Raw genomic sequence first — 26877 nt, 5'->3', positions numbered from 1 at the left:
CATACTGAGTGACAAAACCTACCAGACTAGGCCTGTCTTAGTGCAGGTGTGGTCCTGCAGTCCTCACTTGTATGTATGGAATGGTGCATTCAGACAATCATCATCACCTCTTCAAGTCACGTCTTCAAATCGGAACTGCCATTACTTTGCGTTCAGGTGGGGAGCAATGCATGTATGTAATGGGATGAGCCTAAACCAGTTTGATCTGGTACCACAGAGTGTATTTGAACATGGACAAAAGCTGTTCAAATGTGGTAATGCTGAGAAATTCACAGGTGTATGAGGACCATCCGAACATACCACAAGATGGCCACTATTGGAATTGTGTCAGTTACGCTGCCTTGAGCCCTTCAGAACAAGAGCAGTCAGTTCTTGGCCGTATTGAGCGATAAAACCCACCAGACTAGGCGTGTCTTGTGGTCCTACAGTCCTCATTTGTGTGTAAACTTTGAGGCTGTAGGGTTTCCCATTTCTTATTTTGCTGTTTAAAGGGGTGCACGCTCTATCACCCTTAATGCAACCTCAATAGAACCCAAATTTCCTTAAAATGCAGGCTAAGATCAATCAGAGTGAATGGGTTTTGATTACAGCCATCAATACAGCATGGAAGAACATATTTCAGTGTGAGTTACAATGTATATCATGTATATAAAACATATTTTACCAGCTACACTATATGCATAGCCTGTACCCAAATATAGGACCTGTGGGGTCTCTCGTCCTCTACATTCGCATGTTGTTGACATCACCAGGATGCAGACGTGGAGGGTTTAGGATGCCTTCAGGGACAGGCCTACACTCTTAAAAAAGATGGTTCTTCCAGGGTTCTTTTGTAAAGAACCATGAACACCATTAGATGTTCTTTTGCATGGTGAAACGGTTCTTCAGATTGATGAAAAATGTGTTGTTTATGAAAATGGTTCAATATAGTACAAAAAGAGTTCTGCTATTGTTTATCATGTCAAGCTTGTAACAATAGAAGAACGCTTTCTGGTGCTATATAGAACCATTATCAAAAAGGTTCTATATAGAACCATACACAACACATTCTCCATCAATCTGAAGAACAATTTCACCATGCAAAGAACTCTTTAAGCATGCAAATGGTTCTTTGAGTCTTCATGGTTCTATGTAGCACCAAAAAGAGTTCTTTTATTATTATGATGTCAAGGTTGTAACAATAGAAGAACACTTTTTGGTGCTATATAGAGCCATTTTATAACACTTTCTCCATCAATCTGAAGAACCATTTCAGCATAAAAAGAACCATTTAAGCATGCAAATAGTTCTTTTAGTGTTCATTGTTCTGTACAGAACTACTGTCTTTGAACTTTGAACTTTTTTAGGATTACAGTTTGTCACAATGACCAGAAGTCTGGCTTGAGAGACTAGGTAGGAAAATACTACATGTAATTTATTCATCTGTTGTGGTGCATCACAGTAAACAGGTGCTGTTTGTTGTGTATTGCAGTAAAGTGCAGGTACCTGGGTCTATCTGGCTGTTGCGTCCCCTAATCATGTAGCTGAACTCCTGGCAGCTGGCGCTCTGGCTGTATCCTCCGGAGCGAAAGCACAGCTCCTCCACCAGCACCAGCGCCTTCTTGCACATGTCTTCATCCCAGTCCCCCGACATCCTCCAATCCGCATCGCACTCCCAAGACCCCCTCCGAAATCTCGGCCCACGACGGCACGGCCCTCACCGCCCTCACCAGTCGGACGGAGCCTGAGCGGAGCGGGTGGGTCTGTCCACCCTTTTTTTTCCCCCCTTTCTTTTTTTTTTTAACTTCCCTCAGGGACCCAATCAGAGGAGAGGCCTCGTTTATGTTTTTGAGGAACTGGGCCAATAGGGAGTTGAGGGTCTCTCTAGTGGACCACTTACTGATTTAATTAGACCGTTTAATGGCTTCCACACCCAAAGATTTGTAAGCCACATCCATCCTCCTGGGGTCCGCGGCAAGGATGAAGCAGAGGAGACGAAAAGAAAGGGGATCAAACGTGTGATTGCAAACCGTGTTCTTTCACATACTTTTGTTTTTCATGAAAGACGGTTTTGAGGCCCCACAGTCCTTGTCATGGTGAAACGCCAAATCACTCAGATGTCTGGAATATCCTTCCGCTTGTTATCGGCGGGGTTATATTTAGCCGTGTAGCTCAGAAAAGCATAGCAGGGATATTTTCTGGGACTTTGAAAAAGCATTCAAAGAGTTTGTTTTTAAGCTTGGCCCTCAAAAACCAAAGTCAGAGCAGAGTTGAATTCTGGGTTATGTAGTTCCTGCGGGACACCGTGGGCTGCAGAGGCTCTTCTGGGTTTTTTCCATTCAATCTTTAATGTTGTTTGTGATTCACCGTCAGATCGGAGGGAATGTTTGACACTGCCTGAGAGAGAGGGAAACAAAAAGAGAGAAAGAATGCGACGCATAAGGTTACAGTGACAAAGGCACAAATAATAAGCATGTAGATGTGTTGAGCATCCGTCTGTGATCTTTCTGTCCTGATAGTTTGAGACGGCGATGAGGAATGAAGGCGATGTTGTCGTTCGCTGCTGAAGCTGCCGAGAGGTGGTGTGTATAATTTGTCTGGGTGTCAGCGCGGGACTTCGGCTGGATCTAAAACATCTCTTTAGCATTCCCTCTTTGTTCTGAGCTCATTCTGTCTGAGAAAACCAGGTCAACGCCCCACCTACCTTCTCCGCTCTTCTCTTCCACTTTGTGTCTCCTCTCCCTCATTCACTCACTCTCTACTCAGCCCTCCCCGTCTCCTCCTTTCGCTCTCCGTGTCGCTTCAAACTGTGGGACTAGATCTGGCTTAAAGGAATACTCCAGCTTTCTTCAACCTAACCTATATCGACTGATGTACAGTTCCAGGAAAAACCTTTACTTGATTTAAATTAAAAATTTTCTTTATTCATGTTTCTTTCACGAAAGGTTCTTCGGGAAATGTTCTTCAATGCCATCACTCCAAAGAACGCTACTAGGCACCTTAATGTTCAAGAGTATAGATTAACTCACAGATGATGTCACATTGCAAAGCTACACTATGTAAATTTGGGGGATTTGGAGACCTCTCTGGTGGAACTGTGTAACTGCACGCAATGCATGGAAGAACATTTGTAGCGGAGGTTGTGCTTCGGACTCCTTCCTCGAGCGGATAAATCTGATGATTAAAAGAGAATTCACAAAGAACTCAGTCGAAACTTGGTGACGGACGTGTCTTCTGAGGATGTGAGCGAGTTTTCTACCATTCTCATCATATTTTCATCAGTATAATTTTGATTTTGCATTTGAGACCTAAATATCGAGCTGGACCTTCTTTTTGATTCTGTGCGTGCGATGTTAACATGTAAAGATGTAGGACATGGCCTGAAAAACTCCTGCCAAATCCAACACGATGCCTCTGGCTTTCAAATCATTGATTGTGTTTACATGCACTTATTAATCCGATAACTGCAGAAAATCTGATTTTGTCAGTAATCCTATCAATGCGTTTACATGCACTTGACTAATCAGATAATGTGAAACTCTGGGTCTACATGAGTCAGACAGTAATCAGATTTCTGCTTTGCAACCAGCAAGTAAACTCACAGAAGACGTGATGTAAACAACGCAAAACTCAAACTTCATGTTGCAGCTTTTTTTAAAAAAAACATTGCGCCACTTTACCTGAAAAGATGAACATACATCACCTAGAAGATGAAGAATATTTAAATCCTTCATTTTGTCAAGCATGTAGTCTCTAAAAGTGTTTTGCTGTGTCTCGCGGCAACGCTGCTCACTTATTTTCGGTACCGCAGTCTGTTTTCACACATGTGCAGATGGAGAAATCCGAAAGAAATCAGAGTAAGAGTTTACATGCACTGAGAAATCTGATTACTGAGCTAAAATCAAGCTCTCTATATCAGATTTCTTAATCGGATTTCTAGAACTTCTAGCCGACAAGTCAGGAACCCAGACTTTGATTGGTCAACAAGTCAGGAGTACAGCCTCTAATTGGTCAAGAAGTCAGGAACACAGCCTCTGATTGGTCAACATGTCAAGAATACAGCCTTTGATTGGTCGACAAGTCAGAAAAACAGCCTCTGATCTGATTGGTCAACAAGTCAAAAACACATCCTCTGATTGGTCAAGAAGTCACGAACACAGCCTCGGATTGGTCAACAAGGCAGGAACACAGCCTTTGACTGGTCGACAAGTCAAGAGCACAGCCTCTGATTGGTTGACAAACTCAACCCAAGGCATTGGTGGACGGCTTACAGCCATGCTAACAATACCAATGACTCTTTTCAATACAGAGAAACGGCTAAATTATCAAGAAGACGTTCAGTGTTGGATTTGTTATTTTGGATTATTTTACAAAGTGTCTAAAAAGGCAGTGTAATTTAAGCCTGAATTACAAAGCTTTTGAAAGGGATACGATCGACCCGGAGCCCCCATTGAAATGGGACAACACTACCCTTTCTGGGAAAGACAAAGTAAGTCTCTAGCATGCAGCATTGGAGATTTATTCTTTTATGTACAACATCCTTTGGTGTCATATGTGACATTGTCGGCCTGTAAGGGTTAAGTACCGCGATACACTATTTGTTTCATAGCAACCAGTTCCTGCAGCAGCTCACGCACTCCACATTTTAGCTTCTTTATACTGATTCAGTGATGCTACTTCCTTCATTTTTATCAAAAGAAAATCTTTCATACACTGTTAAAAATGAGAGGTCAGCTCAACTCAGAATGATACAGTCACTGATTACATGGCTTTTCTGGAGTTGACTCAACTTGAGGACACCAGAGTTCATCCAGCTCAAACTTCTCAGTTGAGTCAAAAATTCTCTTCATTTTTTAGTTCTGTATCTCAGTTTGGTAAATAAAATGAATTTGTTTTTATACTCATCTTCCCCTCTAGCCAAGACTTTTTCCATCACACAATCCTGCTGGACATCTTTCCTCTTGGGTTCACACTAATGGATGGCTGTGGCATCGCTGGGGCTCAAACTCACAACCTCCTGTTGGGCTGATGGCTTAGTCCACTGCATCACTCAGGAACACAGGAAGCAGCTCAGATTTTGTGTCTACAAATGTTTAATACACTGGAGAAAATGTGTCGTTTTAACTTTAAAGTAAGGCATCGTCTCATGTGGTGCAGCTGTCTAATGATTCATCCCAACATCAGGAGGTTGTGAGTTTGAATCCCAGCAATACTACAGCTGTCAATATCCAGAAGCCTAAGAGGAAAATGTCAGATTGGACTGTGTGATAGAAGGAGCGCCAGCTAGTGGGGAAATAGAGTAAAACTCACATTCTGTTTTGTTTATTGAACTGAGATGCAGACCTAGAAACAGTAGCTGGGAGACTTTTTGACTCAACTAAGAAGTTTGAGTGGTGTGAACTCTTGTGTCCTCAGGTTGAATCAACCCAAGCCATGTAATCAGTTACTATATCATTTAAGTTAAGCAGACTTCTCTTCTTTTACAGTGTAGTGCAGCTTTAAAAAGAGTCTAACCATTGACTCAAATGGCACACATACAGCCTTTTTTTCACTAATCATATTTATTTTTGATGAATATTTATTTATGTATTTCAGTTAGAAAGCTTGTCTGGTTGAAGCATCATAGAACCATCTCTAATTAATTGTTTTGCATCAGCTTTAAGGACTTTTCTAGCAACTATTACTTCTAGCCCCTCCCTACCTGTGGGGTGAGTTGTAACATTTGATCTCACTCTGCTTCCAGCTGAATTGTTCATAAATGGAAAGTGCTGGAGACAAACAATAAAAGATGATATATTTGACATTTTAAACATTAACATAGAAGCAAACGACTATTTTTTATGTAAAGACAAGGTGGAGTAACTGCGTCCTGAGCAGAGAATGAAGTCACAACGCCTGTAAACTGACCTTCTCTGTTTTTTGTTGTCATAGCCGGTCCGGCTGTGCGTGCATGTTAGTCCTGCCCTGTGAACATGCCGGCCCGCCCTACCTACATTTTGTTTTGCCCTCCCCAGTGACCGCCCACACAGTGTGCGTGCATTATTTAAGGTGGAATGGGAAAATTCAAACAAGAAGCTGGTGAAAAAGAAGCTGTATTTAGAGTTGAAATGCCTGAAAACGGACGTGGGGAACATTATCTCATTTTTGCTGTTTCACATAATCAGTAGGTCAGTATTGTTTTGTCTTGTTTGCGAATGTTTGTGACAGTAACTGGTCAGCTTCACAGCAGCAACTATAGAGACAGTTTGCTAACCAACTACTGAGCTAACGTTAGCTACATTACTTGCTGTTATATCATGGTATTTGTGTGTAAGGTTTGCGAAGGGTTTTAGGGCCACAAAGATCTAAAAGGCGTGTTGGCTTCGATAATGTGAGTTCACAAATTAAGGGGGCGGAGCTTCTGAGGGAGCACTGAAGGGAGGGGTGTGTTTGTATCAATAGTCGTTCTCCAGAATGGTACAGCGCTCCTTAAAGTTTTCATTTGTAGCACAGATATGAAGGTTGCTTTATATAAAGCTAATTAGCTGACTGATTCTAATGCACCGATAGATCGTTACACTCAGGCTGTTTGCTCTCCAACCAGTAGGATCGTTTCTGACTGAGATGTGTTGCCTGATCAGTCACTCTGAGGGCGCTTCTTCATGCTGGTTGTGTGTGTAAAATATCATCCGTCTTCTATTGTACTCGGGATGGTTTCTCTCTTTCTCTCCACTGGAGCGCTTCCCCTCCCCCCACCCACTTATCGATCAATCAATCAATCAATCAAAGCCGTATGTACAGCTAGAAGTCACTGATGACACGATCAGACTGAAGACTCTCTCTTTCTTTCTGTCCTGTTCTTCTTGTTCTCTGTCTCTCATCCCCCCCTACTCTCTTTCTGCCTCTCTTGCTACCTCTATTCCTTCTTCTCTCTCTCACTCTCTCTCTCACTCCCTCTCTCTCTCCCTCTCTCTCTCTCTCTCTCTCTCTCTCTGAAAGCTGCTTAATCAGCGTGTCAGATCGGTGGCCTATCTATCGTTCTGAATCACGCTGTGAAAGAAACTCGGACCGATACAGGTCCATTTATCTGTCCATCTCAGAGGTTTGGTCCATTGTAAAAATGAGTCTGAGATTAGCGTATTAAAAAAGCTTCCCTCCACCCACACACTGCACACATCAGTAAATCAGTCCGGGGGTCCGACTTTAAAACGCTGTGTATCTCAATCTGAAAGATGGCCTTCTGGCACCAAACTACAGAACTACTGCCCAGAAATACCACAGAGAGAGAGAGAGAGAGAGAGAGAGAGAGAGAGAGAGAGAGAGAGAGAGAGAGGAGAGAGAAAGAGAGAGGCACAGAGAGCGAGAGGGAGAGAGAAAGAAAAGAAAGACAGACAGAAAAGAGAGAGAGAAAGAAAAAAGTAGAGAAAGACAAAAAGGAGAGAGAGAGAGAGAGAGAGAAAGAAAAAAGAAAAGGAGACAGAGAAGAGAGGGAGAGAGAAAAAAGAAAGACAGAAAGGAGAGAGAGAAAAAGAAAGAAAAAAGAGAGAAGAGAAAGAGACAGAGAGAGTGAGAGAGAGCGATAAAGAGAAAAGAGGGAGAGAGAGAGAGAAACCGGCAGAGAGCAGAGAAAGAGAAAAAGAGAGAGATAAATTAGCAGCAAAGACAAAGAGGGAGAAAAAAGAGCCAGAGATAACTGGGAATGGCAAAAAAGGGATGATCGAGAAAATGGACAGAGTTGAAAGAGAAAGAGACATGAAGAGGGAGATGGAACAGAGATCAGCGAGAGAGAGAGAGAGAGAGAGAGAGAGAGAGAGAGAGAGAGAGAGAGCGCAGTGGCTTGATGCTACAGTACGAGGCGTTTGGCCTTAGAGAGAGGAGAAGCCTTATTTTGTGTGTCTGCTTTATTAAACATCTTCCTCAGAAACAGCATTTCAGCTCCAGAACTCACTGCCTGTCAGAAGTTTTCATAAAGTAATATTTGACTTTCACTGCTACTTTTCAAGGAAGTTAGAAAAAAAAATCCCTTCAGTGGTTTCATTAGCATAAAGCAGCTGTGTGTTAATCCTCTGGGTAGATTTCACTTCAACACTTAGCTTCATGTTCATCAAAGCAATCTAGACCACTTTATATTTGACCAGTAATGCCCATATCTGAAGTGGGAAGTGTGGAAAAGTCCATGTTTTCTCTGGGCTTGTCTTGAGAAATGTTTCAAATTGATCAAATTGTAGTCAATAAGTGAGGTTTATTTTCATCCCCTCTGAAGTGACGAGACCCTCCGATATTATCAAACGTGTTTGACATTTACGACTCAAAACATTCACGAGACCTGCAGTGTGAGAAGGTCAGAGATTTACTCAACGAGTGATTCAAACAACAGCCAATCAGAGAGCTGGAAGAGCGGAGAAACAGGGGAAGAGATGAACATGAACAGCAGAGCGGAGACAGAGGCGCTGTGTGTAAAACACAGGCAGATATCATGTTTATAATGTTGATCCAGACGTCAAATCACTCTCTTTACAGTTTCAACTCAGCTGCCAGTCTGTAGTGAAATATTTCTCCAGCTCTCACTGTAACATCAGTGTTTCTGACCACATATTAATCCCTAGTTTACACCTTTCACTCCATGTAAAAGCCTAAACAGGTCCAGTAAGTTTAGCTCTGTGTTGTGTGATCTGAGGAGATCTGGGAGTTTGAGTTCTTATAGCCGAAACTCATGATGTGTGTGATTCTCTCTCTTCGCCTTGTCGTCTAGTCTGTGACAAACTGACGTTACCTTACGTTTAGAAATCTGTTCAGATTTTAAAAGTCGTCCAGCCTAACAGACAACAAAGTCAGGAGGTGTGCACACTGCTACGAGTCGCCCTGTAAAACCAGAAATAATAATTCAAAGGTTAAAAGGAAGGTCTGGCTTGACATAATTAGGTCTCAATGGTAAAATCAATATATATATCTAGGATATATATAGGATTTAATGGGACTTTTTCAGGCCATGTGATACGTCTTTACGTATTAACGTCACACCACAGACTCAAAAAGAAGGTCCAACCCGATGTTTAGGTCTCAAACGCAAAATCAACGTTATGCAGATGAAGAAATGACACTCACTCACATCCTCAGCAGACGTGTCCTTCACCAAGTTTTGAGTTCTCTTCGAATTCTCTTTCAAACATCAGACTCATCTGGGGGCCGAAGAGCAACCCACCCTACAAAATGTTCTTCCGCAGGCTGCAATTACACACCTCCTCAGAGTCATGACAGAGGGTCCAGTGTTATCCACAAAGGGCCGATGTGGCTGCAGGTTTTCATTCCAACCAAGCAGCAGCGTACGTGGTCAGTTGTTTGATGACTGAGCGGCTGGTTAAGCAAGTGGAATCAGGTGTGCTACAGAAACTGGACTGAAGCAGTGTGGTCAAGCAGAGAATTGTGACATTGATTGGCTTCGATACTTCTTATCTGTTTTTTTGTCAGTGTCAGCATTATATCATCAGCTTTCACGCTACAAGACGCCTACAAGTCAGCTGATATGGAATTAAAGCCAAACTAGATGCTGAGGCATGACGCGCACAGGTTATAAACTATTTTCTTGGATAAAAGTCAGTTAGATTTTGTGCGCAAGAGATTTATTGGATGTTATACAGCTTCATGTGTTTTGCTGCTTGTGATAATTGTTGGCCACTTACCCGCAGTGACCACAGTGCCTCAGAATGAATCCTGCAAATTATCCCTAAAGTCTATAAAGTCAATGAAGCATTTACATGCACTCAATAATCCGATCATAATCAGATTTCTGCAGTTATCAGATTAAGAAATCTGATAAAGAGAGCTGGATTTTAACTCAGTGATCAGATTTCTCAGTGCATGTGAACTCTTACTCTGATTTCTTTCGGATTTCTCAGTCTGCCCATGTGTGAAACAGACAGCAGTACCGGTAATAAGTGAGCAGTGTCGCCACGAGAAACCAAAAACATGCTTGACAAAATAAAGGATTTAAATATTCTTCATCTTGTAAATGATGCATGTTCATATTTTCAGGTAATGTGTTGCAATGTTAAAAAAAAAAAATGCGGCATTAAGTTTGAGTTTGAGTTACGTTTCCATCTCGTCTTCTGTGAGTTTATGAGTCGGATGCAAAGCAGAAATCCATGTTTGACTCATGTAGACCTGGAGTTTCACATTATCTGATTACTCAAGTGCATGTAAACGCATTGATTGGATTACTGACAAAATCAGATTTCTGCAGTTATCGGATTATTAAATGCATGTAAACGCACTCATTGTAACTTATGTGGCCAGGGTCCGCCAACAGGCCTAAAATTTTATTACACACTTCTGTAATCAAAGAATAGCTCAGCCCGTTTGCACTGACGTCCCTGTAGTTACTGAATAATAAACCTTAGTAAGCCTGGGATTTTAAGGGGTTAAGAAAAATATAACTGCAACTGAATACAGTACAATTGATGTCCCCTAACTAAAGGTACTTAAGACGCATCCTTGAGAGCACTACACCCAGCGACAGTTTAGAATTTTTTTTCCCTGAAACTGTAGCATCGCACTAAGTGAGAGCACAACTACGCTGCCTTGGACTGAAGGCCACGGATGGCTGTAGCATCGCTGAAGCTCAAACTCAAGATCTCCGACAACAGGGCCAAAAAAAGGGCCAAAAAGAGTTTTTATCACTTAATTTATCATATCAGTGCTGTCCAAACAGAACTACACATCTACAAAATAGTAGTTAGTAGCAGTATGCTATAATAATAGTACAGTAGAAGGCAAAAATTAACTTTTCGTGTGTTTTTCTACTGTTTAAGTATGTATGAAAGTATGAAAATAAATTAGTATTTATCCGCATCAGTCAATGGAACGTCTCTGAGAGGTTTTGTATTCCTTTGTGGCGATGTGTGTGTCTCAGTGTCCGCGTCAATGTCACTCGTGCGGGTTTCTGAAACGCGACGTCGTATGGGGTCAGTTTTCTGCATGTTAACCCATTCATGTCAACTCTAATAGTAGTTAGTAACAGTATGCTATAATAATAGTACAGTAGAAGGCAAAAATGTTCTTAACTTTTAGTGTGTTTTTCTACTGTTTAAGTATGTATGAAAGTATGAAAATAAATTAGTATTTAAAAAATTAACTGTATAGTGTTTGAAGTTCATTCAAGGTACAACTATACGAAATTCCATCACTTTAGGCCAGGGGTCGCAACCCAAAAGTTAAGGAGAGCCATTTTAAGAAGTCCATTCATCTCTAAAGTATCGATGTTCATCTTAAATCTCTCTCTTTGCCGTTTCGTTAGCTACTAGATAGGCAAGACTGTTGTCTGTGTTGCTATGGTGACCACCAGTCTGCGTGCTGATCTTCAGGGTTAAAGGGTGAATTAGCAGTTCTGTATTAACTCCAGCATTTAAGATCATTTATTGTTAAACTGTGTTGAACGATCAGCAGAGCTTTATTTTATTTTTACTTACAAATCTAATTCTGCTGTGGAGCCACAACAGGGCAGTGAAAGAGCTGCATGAGGCCCCGGAGCCGCATGTTGCCGACCCCTGCTTTAGACCAATCACAAGTCCTGTGTCATTTTTCCTAGAATGAGTTGGCATGAATGGGTTAAAATGCTCACAAAGAAACCATTCTGAGATTAGAAAACTGACCCCATACGACGTCACGTTTCAGAAACCCGCATGAGTGACATTGACGCGGACACTGAGACACACACATCGCCACAAAGGAATACAAAACCTCTCAGAGACGTTCCATTGACTGCTGCCCAGCGCCGGATCAATATCCGCAGGAAAAGCAATACACCACAGCTGAGACCCAGCGACCAGGAAGGTCACCGTCCAATCACAAGCCAGACCAGCTGGCAGGAAATGCCGCCGTCCAATCACGCCATCAAGACCACAATGGCTGGGAGGTCAATATCCAATCATGCAACAGCAACCTTTCAACCGCCCAATCACACGGCATGATGGAAAACTCCGAACAGAAAGCTGAAGGAGCGCTCGGCGATCAATACGAGCACACGTCAAGCGCTAACGGTAAAGTCATTAGCAAATCATATTGGAAAAATCGAACAGCTGTAATTATACTTACTGTTGAAAATGATTTTTTTCAAAGCGAGAGATAAAACAGCACAAACAGGGCACTGTCTGCAGCGTGAAGGCCAAACGTTTAGGTTCCTCTACTTGAGAACAAACTGCACTACACGTTTATTTCTGAAAATAAGTGTTATCTTTTAATAATTGAAGGGGAATTCCACCCACTTTTCAAAATTTCAGTATAATTCAATCATTAAGACAGTCATTCAGAGTGGTTTGGTGTGAAAGGGTTCAGATTTCTTTACAGTGGTGGTGATAGGAACCAGGGGTCACCATGACTACAACACAAATATAGACATTTTATTTACTATCCAAAACCACCAGTGAACCAACACGAGTCTTCTGAGCTTTTATATGGAATGTCGATGATGAAAAACCTGAAAAAATAAGCTTTCTTTGGGGGCTATTTTGTTTGGTTATGTACCTCTCCACCATATTTTTTTCAAAAAAATATGTTTAAGGCCAACAACTTCTCAAAACTATCATACCAAGCAATGTCTCAGACTTCAGGCAGTGAATTCGTAACCATTTCATTTCACTTTCCGTGAGGGAGCTTTCAGAGGTGGACGTCTGGTTCCTATCACCACCACTGTGAACAATCATGACACAGTAAGTTTCTCTAGAACAGCGTTTCACACCAAACCACTCTGAATGGCTCTGTTTACATCTTAACCACCAGAAATTGGTGCAATTTCCTTGTTCATCAGAGGTGACGAATAGAGAAGGTTAGTGTCTAACAATCTTCATTTCCTATGCTGATATATGTTGGACAGCAAATCTACAGGGAACTTTTCCTTGAGTCATTATTCCAAAGAAGCAGCATTGTGCTTACTTCAGTATGGATTGGTTTGATGTAACAGTCAAATTTCCTCTGTTTGTTCTCAAATAATGGAAACGGCTCAGCTACACACTGTGATGTGTTTCAAAAGTGTTAAATAAAAGCGTTCAGAACCGAAACATTTGGATTTCCTGTGTAGCAGAACATCAGACTGCAGGACATCACACAGTAAACAACATAGTGTCCATAATGACCCTGTCCAATCACACCCAAACAGAGAGAGCTGAACTGACCGACGATCCACACAGTGTCATTTGAAATTACACATTACTGCCACGCTGTGAGACTACTCCAATCACAAACCCCGCATTAGCAGACGCAAAGGCCGCTGTCCAGCCAGCCCACTCACATTCATTCACTCCATCAATAGGGCTACAATAATAATACAGAAGGCTGGACAATTTCTATGCAAGCAATTGAAGTATTCCCCATAATAATATTCACAGAAGATAAACATATTCACGCCCTGCAATCGTCTTCAATACAGGTCAGTTCCATTTTATCTGTGCAATGTTTCTACAACTGACATTGTCCCAAAGCTGCTTGTCCAGAAATGGGGTGCAGCACCTTAATGACTCTCACCAAGAGAGATGGAAAACGCCCTGAAAGAAACACTGACAAGAACCGACACTCAAATGGTAAAACTCCCTAAGAACATGAGGAAGAACCACTGAGAATAAACAAGACTCAAACGAAAAACTGTCCACAAGAATGAAGAATTGAGAGATCCCAAACTCAAAATGAGAAGCTTCTTAAGAACACGAGGAAAAACTACCAAGAGGAACCAAGACTTAAACAGTAAAAATCCCTAAGAACATCAAGAAGAACCACTGACAAGAATCAGGCCTCAAATGTTGAAACTTCAGAAGAACATGAGGGAAGAACAACTCAGAGGAACCAAGACTCAAAAGAAAAACTAGTCACAGGCATGAAGAAAAACACTGAGAGGAGATAAACTCAAAATGAGATGCTTACTAAGAACATGAGGAAGAACCACTGAGAGGAACCAAGACTCAAAAAGAAAAGCTTCCTAAGAACATAAAGAATAACCACTGAGAGGAACCAACATCTAATAAGCTGCCCCACTTACTGACCTCTAACACATCTGATCCAACCAATCAGGGACTTTGGAAGAGGTTGATTAACTGGAGCACGTTGTGGTTGAACTAGGCTCTGCAGGAAGGTCCAGGACTGGAGAACACTGTCTTAGAGCATCAGCAAGAACCACTGACAGCAATCAAGACCTACAAGGTAAGAACAACTTTCTAAGAACATATTAAGGGACGAAGATTTATCAGGGAAGCAACATTAGGGTGAAATTTCGAAACCAATCCATAAAAAAATGATAGCGTTTACTAGCTAGCTTATTTAGCTTCTGTTATTAATTGTACATCAGGCAATAAAGGGGACGCACTAGAGAAATCAGGGGGTGAGTTTTAGATGGGGTGTACCCTTATTGGTGCAGAATTTTGTTTCAATCCAGCACCAAAAGCTTAATAAGTTGTACCCAGGTGTGTATTCCTGTTACAGGACCACCTCTGGCCCCGGGAGACTAAGAGGAACCAAGACTCAAAGGAGAAACCATCCTCCTCTGTGCTGCAGTAAGGATAAAAGTAGGGCAGGTTTACAAGGAAGATTAAACAGAGGACCGGGGATCAAACCGAGGAAATCTGAAAGCAAATACAGCCTTTAAGTTCGATCATAGGAGAGACGCCTGCTAATCACTGCGTTACAAAACACGATCACACTTCCCACAGTTACTCCAACAGAGTCGATCAGTCAGGACATGTTCGCTGTCTGAGGTTCGCTTCTTTGGTTTTGCACTGGAGCTACAAAACAGGCTTTAAGACAGCTATGCAACATACTTTTGTCCAATCACTAGCATTATGCATTAGCAACATTAGCAGCATTTCCAGTGCAAAGCTAAAGAAGCTAACCTCAGACACCAAACATGTCTTGACTGATCGATCTCCTTTGGACTTGGGGGGCTGTGTAAATTCTGAAGCAAACTATTGCTTAAAGCATGTAGTGAGGAAGCTAAATAAGCCATATTTTGGTCTGCAGCTGTCTGTTAGCATCGCTGACCAGCAGCTACCAGTGCTTTAGCTCACAGCTCGGCTTCATGGCAGATCTGAGGTCGGCACCCGGTCCTTGAGGTGGACGCGTTCGAGCAGGTGATAAATGGGGTGATTAGTAAACTCCCCTGAAGCTGCTGTCTGCTGCACTGACTAACTTCTCCACTTTGGAGTGGACAAAAGACACGGCGCCGCAGAAAAAAGGAAAGATAAACAGGTCCTGAAGTGCTTGGAACTGGAAGTGCACACACAAGTATCTACAGCATCAAATACACCAACGGCATCAGATTCAAAATGAGCATATATTTAAAAAAAAACAGTGAAACTTCTATTTTCAACATTAGCTTTGTTGTCGTTGCACTATTTTCAATGTAGAATAGGGTGTAAATGACTTGCACATCATTGCATTCTGTTATTATTTACATTTTGCATAATTTTTTGGCAATTGGGCTGTATATGTAATAATAATTAATGGTCATAATGTCCCTTATGTATTGTATATATGTAAGTACCTTTATATATAAATGTGTGTGTGTGTGTGTATAACACCCTATGTGTAATGACCTATATGTATTATATGTATGTAATTTGCTTATATTACATATAGATACATATACATGTAAGTAATTATATGTAATAATAATATGACCCATATGCATGATAGATATGAACACATTATGTCTCATTTGTGTTATATATTTATAGTACCTATAACATATATATTTGTAATCCCCCATATGTATTATATGTATATTATATGCATATATTACATACAGATACTTACACATATGTGAAGTATCTATGTAATTATATGTAATAATAATATAGCTCATATGTATTTTATATGTATGCAAGTACCTATAAGTAATAATAGTCTCATTTGTATTAAATATGTAAGTGCCTGTATGTAATAATATGTCCCATAAATATTAAATATATATGTAAGCACATATACGTAATAGGCCTAATCCTAAACTTAACCCTTACTCTTTGTATGGGTGACTACGTATAAAACACTATCAGAAAGGTGTCCATGTCTGTCTAATAGAGCCGTGTGTCTGTGCGGGCTGTAATGGTGAGCTCTGTAATAGCGAGTGTCAGTCTGTTTTTGTAGCTAAACGTTATTCTCCACAGCATATCGGCTTAGGGAGCTTTTAGCAGCTGGGGGAGCCATTAGGATATTTTGAGGACGCTTCACTGACACATTTTCGGCCACGCATGGCCGCTTTTCACAAAATATGAATCAATCATCCCCACTGTGCACACACAGGCCTTTACGAGATTTCACGTCCGCCTTTTTCTCGCCTGTATCTGGAGTTTCGCGTCCTCTCCTCTCTTTTTTAGTGTGGAGAAGAAACCTAACTCAACTTCTCTCATTCGTCTGACAAAACTAAAAAAAATGACGAACGTGGCTGAGACTAATTGCAAATTAGCAACGACGGCTAATCCCTTTCTTCTCCAGCGAGGTTGTGAATTTGAACACTCGTATTGACAAAAGGACGGTAATCCATTAAGTATATCTAATGGGATATTCCTGCAATATCTTAATGCAGCCGTTGTGCTCTTTCTCAAACTCGCCGTTTCTTCCCTTCTCGCTTCCTCTGTTTTCTCTCTTCGCCGTCTTATCTGCGGTGTCATCGCATCTCTAATCTGTTTTTTGTTTTGTGCAGGCTTGTTTTTTCGCGTCTTTCTCGTTTCCTTTTGTCTTTTTCTACCTGTCGGAGGATTTCCTTAATTTTTCTCGCCATCCGCTCGGCTCCAATCGGGTAATCTTATCGTAAGGCTCGTTCCAGAGAGCCTCACGGAAATAAACGGTGACATTTTTTCCATGCTGCTTTTGCAGAACAGGACAGCATGCAGCCCGCTGCAGACTGTGATAAGAGCGGCCTTTATACGTTTATTGTATGAGATGGTGCCAATAAAATCGCAAAGTCTGTACAGACAACGTCATTTATGGTCATGTGTGGTGCACGACACATTATACAATAAAGATTCTGTGATCAGCCTCGGGGTCTTGCTAATAGCGATATCCACAGTCGCTTAGGGCCTCTGAGCCACAAGGGGCCCCCTGTATATGTAGAGTCTGCTGTCATTGAGTCATTCAGAGTGGTTTGGTGTGAAATGCTTCGTTCTGGAGAAACTTAGAGTCAGAATTGTTCACAGTGGTGGTGATAGGAACCAGACCAGTAATTTCAAATGACACTGTGTGGATCGTCGCTCAGTTCAGCTCTCTCAGTTTGGGTGTGATTGGACAGGGTCATTATGGACACTATGTTGTTTACTGTGTGATGTCCTGCAGTCTGATGTTCTGCTACACAGGAAATCCAAATGTTTCGGTTCTGAACACTTTTTTTTTAACACTTTGTGATGTGAAACACATCACAGTGTGTATCTGAGCCGTTTCCCTCATTTGAAAACAAACTGGGGAAATTTGACTGTTACATCAAATAAATCCATACTGAAGTAAAAGTACTGCCGCTTCATTAAATTATGACTCAAGGAAAAGTTCCCTGTAGATAACGTCTCGGTCCAACATATAACAGCATAGGAAATGAAGGTTGTTAGACACGAATCTTCTCTCTTCATCACCTCTGATCAACAAGGAAATTGCACCAATTTTTCAACATTTCTGCATAATTAAGTGATTAAGATGTAAACAGAGCCATTCAGAGTGGTTTGGTGTGAAATGCTCTGTTCCAGAGAAGTCAGAACTGTTTACAGTGGTGGCGATAGGACCTCTAAAAGCTCCCTCACAGACAGTTACAACATGAAATGGTTATGAATTCACTGCCTGATGTCTCATACATCGTTTTATGATAGTTTTGAGAAGATTTTGGCTTCAAAAAAATAAAATATATATATATATATATATATATATATATATATTTTGAAGCCAAAATCTTTAATTAATGGTGGAGGGGGTACATGAGGGTACATGAGTGTTGTGATACAAAGAAAACTTTTTTTTTCAGATTTTCCACTATTTTACCATCATCAACATTCCATATAAAGCTCAGAAGACTCGTGGAGGTTCACTGGTCGTTCTGGATAGTAAATAAAATGTCTGTATTTGTGTTGTAGTCATGGCGACCCCTGGTTCCTATCACCAACAGTGTAAAGAAATCTGAACCATTTCGTACCAAACCACTCTGAATCACTTTGTTTACATCTCAAACACTAAATTATGCAGAAATTTTGAAAAACTGGTGGCATTTCTTTTTAACGTTACTTGAATCAATCATGATACTGGCTAATTATTATAATATATAATTATTATATATTATTCATTTTTACATTTTCCTCTCAAGAACCCTGCAATTAGAATTAAACAGGCTGTTTTTATTATTGTGCCTTTAAGATTGATATGTGTAAATAAGCTCTATTCTGATTGGCTGCCGTGTATTGTGCCTCATTCAAAAAGCCTCGATTCAAACTTCAGCATGAATGGGAGGGGCTAAACTGGTGTAGGCTGAATAGGTGGAAATATGCAAATGCACTGGTTTTCGTGACATCACAAAAACAATGACCTCAAAATGGGCTGTTTTTGCAACTGAGGTTTTCATAGCCAGTTAAAGGGGCTCCTGAGTGGTGCAACGTTCTCAGCGTTGGCCCTATTGTTAGCAGATTGCGAGTTCGATCCCTGGTGATGCTAAACCATCCGTGGCCAGGAGTCCAAGAGAGCACAATTGGCCTCGCTCTCTCTGGGTGGGTAGGATGCACCCCCGTCTCCCCCCATCATTCAGCGTGATGCCAGCCAGAGCAAGCGTCTGTTAGCTGACGTAACAGATCTGGCGGTTGGAGTTTTCCTCCGAGCGCGTTCAGCTGTTCGAAAGTTTGAAAAGATGCGGTGGAGCTTCACAGGTCTCAGAGGAAGCCTATGCTAGTTTTCGCCCTCTTAGCACTGGTGGTATCGTGTGACTGAGGGAGTCCTAACTAGTGGGTGGAATTAGATACAACTAAACTGGGGAGAGAATTGGGGGAAATATCCCAAAAAAAAAGTTAAATTTGTTTTCCTTAGTCCTTTAACACTGACATTCAGCATAATTGCCACATCTACTGTGACTAGTTCCCCTCCTCACCTACAGAGGTCGCTCTCACCAGAATTCTAAACTCTAATCAGCTGTCATTTTGAGTATATAAGCCCTCTGTTTTGCTCTATTTCTTTGCAAAGCCTTGTATTAGCCCTGACTTGCAACTCTTAAGCATTCTTACTCTTGTCCTTCTACCCTGGTTATGACTTTTTGATTTCTGAGTACTGCTCTATGTTTTTGTACGGTTAGTATTGATTTTCTGAAAGATAAACTGGTTTTGACCTTGCCTCCATCTGACTCGGAGTTTGAACAAATAAACTTGCACCAACTCCTTATCCCTGTTGTGGAGACCTGAACGACAACAATAATACACCACTGTCAAGTTATAAAACAGTACAAGCGGCAGCAAAACTCCCATGAAACCAAAAATGACCTAAGAATAGTTGGCGTTGCAAAGCTGGTAATATCACTGCCCTCTTAGGCCGCTTATATGTTCACACAGCAGGTAAAGTGGCCCAAATCTGATCTTTTTCTTCATATGTGACACAGATGTGTTATCTGCAAAAACACACTGAATCTGATATTTTCAATTCCAATTTGAGACGTTTTCATATGTGGTACTGAAATTGCTCTGGCAATGCGACTCCAGCTCGACATTCGTCATAATTTCGCACTGCTGAGGCCTCTTAAATATTTAAGTTGATGTTTCCGTACAAAATATTAGAAGAGACTCATCAAAACCCATCGTGTTTGAAGAGATTTGGAAAGAAATGGCCCAACGTGGTCGTAGGAGAACGAGGCTGCAGCGTCAGAGAGCAGTTATAAAAATCTAAAAGCAAAGTTTAAAGAATCCGAGGACACAAACCAAAGAAGTGACCGCGCCCTTTTTACGGTGAGCTGAACACATTCTGGGTGATGAGCCCAGCTGTCAGTCAGGGAAGCTTCATGATGGCTCCTGTGATGCTGGTGAAGATGAAGCTGATCCTCTGGGAGCGACTGGCGTTCGTTGACAGTCGTGATTGTTTACCTCTGGATGAGCCCGTGAAGCAGCGTGAAGCATTGTTCTTTTGCGCATGCGAGTCTAAGAGCTGATTCGTTGCATACAGATCACATTTAAAAGATAATGTGAACAGCCAAACAAAAAAAAATCAGATTTGGTGAGAAAATCAGATTTGGGCCACTTTTACCTGCTGTGTGAACGAAGGTTAAGATAGCAGGTTGGGCATAAGTCATACCAATAAGAGTCCTTGGGCAAGACTCCTAATGCTGCATTTGCCTAAAAGAACAACCTCCTTTAATAAAAGCATGACTTCCCATTGCTTTTACCATCACTCCATTCACAATCATGCTCACTGCACCCCCTAATGGTCACGGCTCTACGCATTCTAAAGACTTTATTAACGACCCAAGAATTCTTTCAAGAATCTGCACTTTCTTTTCTACGACAGCTTTATCACAGCAAAAAATCATACCATTTAAACGAGCCATTAACTCCAGCACTGCTGCTGTTCTTCCCTCTCTTTGTTGTGTGTTATTGCATTACAGCCTTCCTCCGAGTATGAGGACAGCGAACCTTAGACAGAGCCTCCATGACTCAGAAAAGTCATCACCTCCTGCTTGGTGACCCTCAGCGCTCATAGCTTTGCATCACTCGCCGGTCAAGCATGCTGTGGCCACAGGGCGCCGGGTCCAGAGCTGACACCACATGTTTGCTTTGCGAAAGAGAATGTGTTCTCAGATAAGTTGTCTGCTTAAATTAAGGTAAGACATGAATGAATGAGCTCTGTCTGCCCCCTCTGCAGCCATGTGCTCTCAACTAACATTAAACCACACGTGGAACCTTGTTCTCCCGCAGCTGAAACACACTGGACTGGCTGGGCTCTTCCATAGTGGTACCACAGTGGTATCTATCTCAAAACCACATCACTGCCTCTGTCTGTGTTTGATTTAGCTTAATCAGTCGGAATCGTATTACAGCTCTTCATCAAATAGAAGTCATTATTGTATGAACAGTTTTGTTTTTTTGGAGAAAAAAAAACATTCTTTATATTTTTACCATGTTGTCAAATCCTGACATTGAAACGAGCGGAAAAGGGTCAGAAATGCAGATTCAAACCTTCAAATTACATGCAAGTCACTTTATAATTCTACAGAGCCCTGCTGGTGACATCCCATATAAATAAAAATAATGTGTGGCCATGACTTAGTAAGACGTGGGAACGAGATAATTAAGTCATGGCCACAACTTACTAAGGCATAGAACAAGATCCTAATGTGTGGCCATGACATAGTAAGACATGGGAACGAGATAATTAAGTTGTGGCCATGACTTAGTAAGGCGTGAGAATGAGATAATTAAGTTGTGGCCACAACTTAGTAAGGTATGGGAAAGAGATCCTAACGTGTGGCCATGGCTTAGTAAGGCATGGGGTGGGAACGAGATCCTAATGCGTGTGGCCATGACTTAGTAAGGTGTGGGAACAAGATAATTAAGTCATGAACACAACTTAGTACGGCATAGGAACAAGATCCTAATGTGTGGCCGTGACTTAGTAAGATGTGGGAACGAGATAATTAAGTTGTGGCCATGACTTTGTAGGGTATGGGAATGAGATCCTAACGTGTGGCCGTGACTTAGTAAGGTGTTGGAACGAGATAATTAAGTCATGGCCACAACTTAGTAAGACATAGAACAAGATCCTAATGTGTGGCCATGACTTAGTGAGACGTGGGAATGAGACAATTAAGTTGTGGCCACGACTTTGTAAGGTATGGGAATGAGATCCTAACGTGTGGCTACGACTTAGTAAGGCATGGGAACGAGACCCTAATGCGTGGCCATGACTTAGTAAGGCGTGGGAATTAAATAATTAAGTTGTGGCCACAACTTAGTAAATCGTGGGAACAAGATCATGCCCTATTAAGCTGTGGTCAAGACTTGATTATCTCATGTATGGATGAAAAGAATGGTTTAACTTTGGTAGTATGTGATGGGGTCTGATGGTCTGATCTGATTTTCTTTTTTCTGACCTGTATTGGACTCAACAGTATTTGTATTCAGACTTGTTTTGTACACAGTAGTGTTTGTATTCGGATTAGTCTTTAAGTCAATAGTACTTGTATTTTGACTTGTGCTCAACGGTATTTTTACACTTGGTCACTTCATGTGACTAGTATCTGGACTGTATCCCGTATCGTGTCTCTGGTTAGTCGGACTGAAATCCGATGGCTGTGTGGGACAGAATATACGGCAAGCAAATATGAATTGTTTTTCCGTTCAGCCTCTTTGTCTGCAGTTTGTTGTGCACAATAAACTGTCCATTTGCTCACTCAGACTGTCTGTATTGCTATTAAGCATTTTGCCTTGCCCAGTCCCCGTCCATGTGTGTCCTGCATGATGATCTTCATGTGCCCAGTGACACACTGCATGGGGAGGAGTCTCAGTTGTACTGGGAGGGGTTTTCGTTGCATTGGGAAGGGATTTCTGTTGTACTGGGAGGAGTTTTGGTTATACTAGGAGGAGTTTCAGTTGTACCGGGAGGGGTTTTGGTTGTACCGGGAGGGGTTTCAGTTATACTGGGAGGAGTTTCGGTTGTACTGTAAGGGGTTTCGGTTATACTGGGAGGAGTTTCGGTTGTACTGTAAGGAGTTTCGGTTATACTGGGAGGAGTTTTGGTTGTCAAAAACGTCTTTACACTGCTATAACGTGGCTCAAATTCGTCCACTTACTGAAGTGGTCTGAATGACTGGATTTGAATCTGTGTTAAATGCGTCTTGGGTGTGTTTACACCTGCATATTTGTGTGCCTCGGTCTCCAGATATAATCCTGATACTTAAGTCGCATCAAGTGACCAAGTGTAAATGGGGTCTTTGTACTCTTTGTACATGATAGTATTTGTACTCAGAATTGTCCTGTACTTGGTAGTATTTGAATTTGGAGTTGTACTCGATAATATTTGTATTCGGAATTGTCTTGTAGTCGATTATCTTTGTACTCGGAATCGTCTTGTACTTGATAACATTTGTTCTCGGAATCATGGCCATGACTTAGTAAGATGTGGGAAGGAGATAATTAAGTTGTGTCCATGACTTAGTAAGGCTTGAGAACAAGATGCCTTATTGAGCTGTGGTCAAGGCTTGATTATCTCATTCGCACACCTTAGTCGGGCCATGCATTAGGATCTCATTCCCTACCTTATTAAGTCATGGCTTAATTATCTTGTTCCCGCATGTTAAAATTGTCATAGCCGTGCCTCACTTTTATTTAAATGGGATGTCACCAACAGGGCTCTGTACAACTCTGTAATTAATTGTGTAATTATAGAATTTAATTTACAAATATAGCAAAATCAAAGTAATAACTCTGGGATTGTAAGCATTAATTCTGTTAGAAAATTTCGGGGTCTTGGTCTTGACTCCCTCTGATTTAGACGCAGTCCTGACTCAATCTTGTCATAGTCATAGTGTTGGACTTGATAATAGTGGTCTTGACTGCAGCCCCATCACCACAGCCCTGAATACTCTCCTAGCCAGCAAAGTTTCCAAGATATAAAGGGCTCTTAAGGAGAACAGGGAATCGTTCGGCAAACTGAATTCCTGCCTCTTTTTTGAACACATCCGTTGTGGCTGTGACTTGCTACAAAATAATTTATTTTTTTGAGTGTCAGACATCCCTGAAGAAAGAGGGCTGATCCCACAGAATTCAGGCCATGTTACATCACCTGGAACTCAAGGCTGGAGTTTGTGTGTCGTGTATGATGTTAAATGTGTGATGGTTTTTTTTTCTTTGCTGTGTTTCTGAAGATGTTTGAGGGATTGTTTCTTTGCTGTGTGTCAGAGTTACGTGTGGATCTGTGAGGGTTCTACAGCTCTGCTGCCCCACACTCTATAGGGCCTAAATTCTACTGCCCCCAGCCCTTCTGCCCCAAACCTACTGCCACCAGCACTTCTGCCCCAAACCTACTGCCACCAGTTCTGCTTCCCCCAGCTATACTGACCCAAACTGTACTGCCACCAGCTCTACTACCCCCACGATACTGACCCAAACTGTACTGCCCCAAACCTACTGCCACCAGCTCAACTGCCCCCAGCTATACTGATTCAAACTGTACTGCCCCCGAATCTACTGCCACCAGCTCTTCTGCCCCAAGCTATACTGGCCCTAAACTCTATTGCCACCAGCTCTACTGACCCAAACTGTACTGCCCCCAACCTTGCTGCCACCAGCTTCACAGCTCCCAAACTCTATTGCCTGAGTTCTACTGCCATAACGCCCTACCGCTATCAAACTCTACAGCCACCAAGCTTGCTGCCCCCGAAACTCTAATGCCCCCAGATTTTACAGCTTTACTATCCCAAGCTTTACTGGCCCCGAACTCTACTGGCCCCACACTCTATTGCCCCCAGATTCAACAGCTCTACTCTCCCAAGCTTTACTGACCCCAAACTCTATTGCCCCCAGATTCTACAGCTCTACTATTCCAAGCTTTACAGGCCCCAACCTCTACTGCCCTGAAACATACTGCCACCAGCTCTACAACGCCCAAATTCTACTGTCCCAGCACTGTAGTTCTTCTGCCCCCAGCTCTACTGCTCCCAAACTCTAATACCCCCAACTCTACAACCCCAGTGCCCCCAGTCTCTACTGCCCCTTATAGACCGAGTTCTGCCCTTGCACTAATGTAGTGTGCACTATTGACACTCATTGCACACACCATTACTCAAAGGTTTCCCCTGTCGCTCGACACGCACTCGCTTTCTTTTATTCTTAGTTCTCTCCTTTCCACCCCTTTCTCCCTCTCCCTCTCTCTCTCTCTCTCTCTCACGGTCTTTCTTTCTCTCTCTTTCTTGTTCTCTCTGTCACTGTCTCAGTAGTCCACCCAGTCTCTCTCTACCTCTGTCTCTGTCTCTGTCTCTCTCTCTCTCCCCCTCTCTCACGTCTTCCTCACTCCGGCCCTCCATCTAAATTATCTATAACATCACACAGGAAACACAGCCAGAGAGGCAGAGAGCGAGGGAGAAAGAGAGAGAGAGAGAAAGAGAGAAAGAGAGATGCTGTTAGAAGAAAAAGATCAGAAAGAAGGCTGTCTGGGCTGTGGGTGCCGTTGTGAGGCAGCCCGTGGATTTCAGCTTCGGATCCGACGGAGCGGGGGGTGCTCGGCTCAGCAACGTCACACCACCAGCACCGTCACGTCGAGAGGGAATCAGCCGCCCCTCGCTCATCCCTCGCTCGCCCCTCACCAGCTCACGCACACACATTTTGCACGGCTGTCTACGATCCTTGAAGCAAATCCCCCCACAAATTACATGCATTAACGTTCGCATAATTGTGCCCCCGGTAGCAGCCCGTGTAGGGATGCCTCTGAAGGAGAAAGGAGGGAGAGAGGGGTGGGGTATGAGGATGCACCGTCGGAGGAGTTGGAGGAGGTCCTTCTGTAAAATTTCTTTGGCCATTTCTGTACGTTTCAGGGCAACGTACAGCCCTGCAGCTGCACCTTCACAGCATAATGCACGGACAGTGGGTAAACAGCATGAGCAGTAAGGCAACATACAGTAGACACATCATTATATACAGTGTTGCAAATGCAAAATGCACACACACACACACACACACACACACACACATATATATATATACACACAAATACACACACGGTCCCACACACACACGCACACACATGCACCCATACACACAGTGCCTCACACACACACCATGCATGTCTGCAAAAAAGCGGAGTCACGATTCTGACTACTTCATAATTAAATAATAAAAAATATGCCCAGTATTTAGGCCACTCACATCCCGCACAGAGGAGCTTCACACGACGACACAGGACAGACGGACGCACACAGGCACACACACAACGACCGTCCAGGGCTATCACAGCCAAACCCACTTATCTCTCAGAGCGCATCCTCCTCTTTCCCCCTGAGCACAAAGCGAAGGCAGAGAAAAGGCTGGTGTACTGTACCTGGGATGCTACAGGATGGAGTGAGAGGGAGAAAAAGGATGGAGGTAGGTTGTCTCTCTCTCTCTCTCTCCCCCGCTCTCTCTCTCTCTGCTCCCCTCTGTTTCTCCTCTCTCTGTTTTTCCCTGCCTCGTTTTTTTCCTCCCGATCTCACAACCCTCCCCTCCCTCCTTTCCTTCTCTCTCTCTCTCTCTCTCTCTCACTGCCTGTGCTGAATACTAAACGAGCCTTGCCGTCCAGCACTAAACACACACTGATGGTGTACAGAAGCTCATCGGAGAGGAATCGGGGGAGGGGCAAGTACAGAAAAGGGGAGGGGCAAGTAAGTAAAAAAAGGGGGGGGTGGTAAAAAGAAAGTGGGAGGTGCACAGAGAGAGTAGGAGAGGCAATAAGAAGGAGGAGAGGCAAGTATGTAGAGAGGGGGTGGGGGTTGTCAGAGAGGGGGAGGGGCAAGTGGGAAAAAAGGAGGTGCAAAAGAGACAGGGTGGGGTAAGTTGAAGCAGGAGGTGGCAAAAAGAGGGGGAAAGGAGAGAGAGAGGGGCAAGTAGAAAGGGGGTACAGGAGAGAGGGAGAGGGGCAAATAGATAAAAGGAGAGGAGGGGCAAAAAAGACAGTTGGAGAAGTAAGTAAGGGGCTAAGTAGATGGGGAGGGGCAGAGAAGAGAGGGGGAGGGGCAATTAAGTCATAGGAGGGGCATTAGAAAGGGGGGTAAGTCAGCAGAGAGGGAGAAAAGTAAGTAGAAAATGGAAAAGACAAAAGGAGAAAGAGAAGTAGAGAAGGGGGCAAATATGTAAAAGGGGCAGTGGTAAAGAAAATGGGAGGGGCAAATATAGAGTAGGAGAGGCAATAAGAAAAAGGAGAGGCAAGTAAGTAGAGGGGGGGGCGAACAGAGATGGGGAGGGTCAAGTAGAA

At 42.6% G+C, this 26877-nt stretch overlaps 1 protein-coding gene and 1 long non-coding RNA gene across 2 annotated transcripts in view; both read right to left on the bottom strand.

Annotated features, from left to right (window-relative positions):
* Positions 1-1708, bottom strand: part of syt3 (synaptotagmin III) — a 55963-nt gene extending 54255 nt beyond the window's left edge. The window contains 1 exon segment of the mRNA XM_036590003.1: positions 1486-1708. Coding sequence (XP_036445896.1) covers positions 1486-1633 — 148 coding nt within the window. The 5' untranslated portion in view covers positions 1634-1708.
* Positions 1709-2315: 607 nt separating this feature from the next.
* Positions 2316-26074, bottom strand: LOC118821456. Its single transcript, XR_005008338.1, has 2 exons — positions 25969-26074; positions 2316-2376 (listed from the first exon to the last, which is right to left on the bottom strand). It is a non-coding gene; the product is annotated as an uncharacterized LOC118821456 (long non-coding RNA).
* Between the last annotated feature and the right edge of the window lie 803 nt (positions 26075-26877).

The sequence above is a fragment of the Colossoma macropomum genome, unplaced genomic scaffold (assembly GCF_904425465.1).
Source record: "Colossoma macropomum unplaced genomic scaffold, Colossoma_macropomum, whole genome shotgun sequence".
Classification (NCBI taxonomy): Eukaryota; Metazoa; Chordata; class Actinopteri; order Characiformes; family Serrasalmidae; genus Colossoma; species Colossoma macropomum.
Note: the sequence above shows the minus strand (reverse complement) of the source record. Positions and strands in the feature narration are given on the sequence as shown.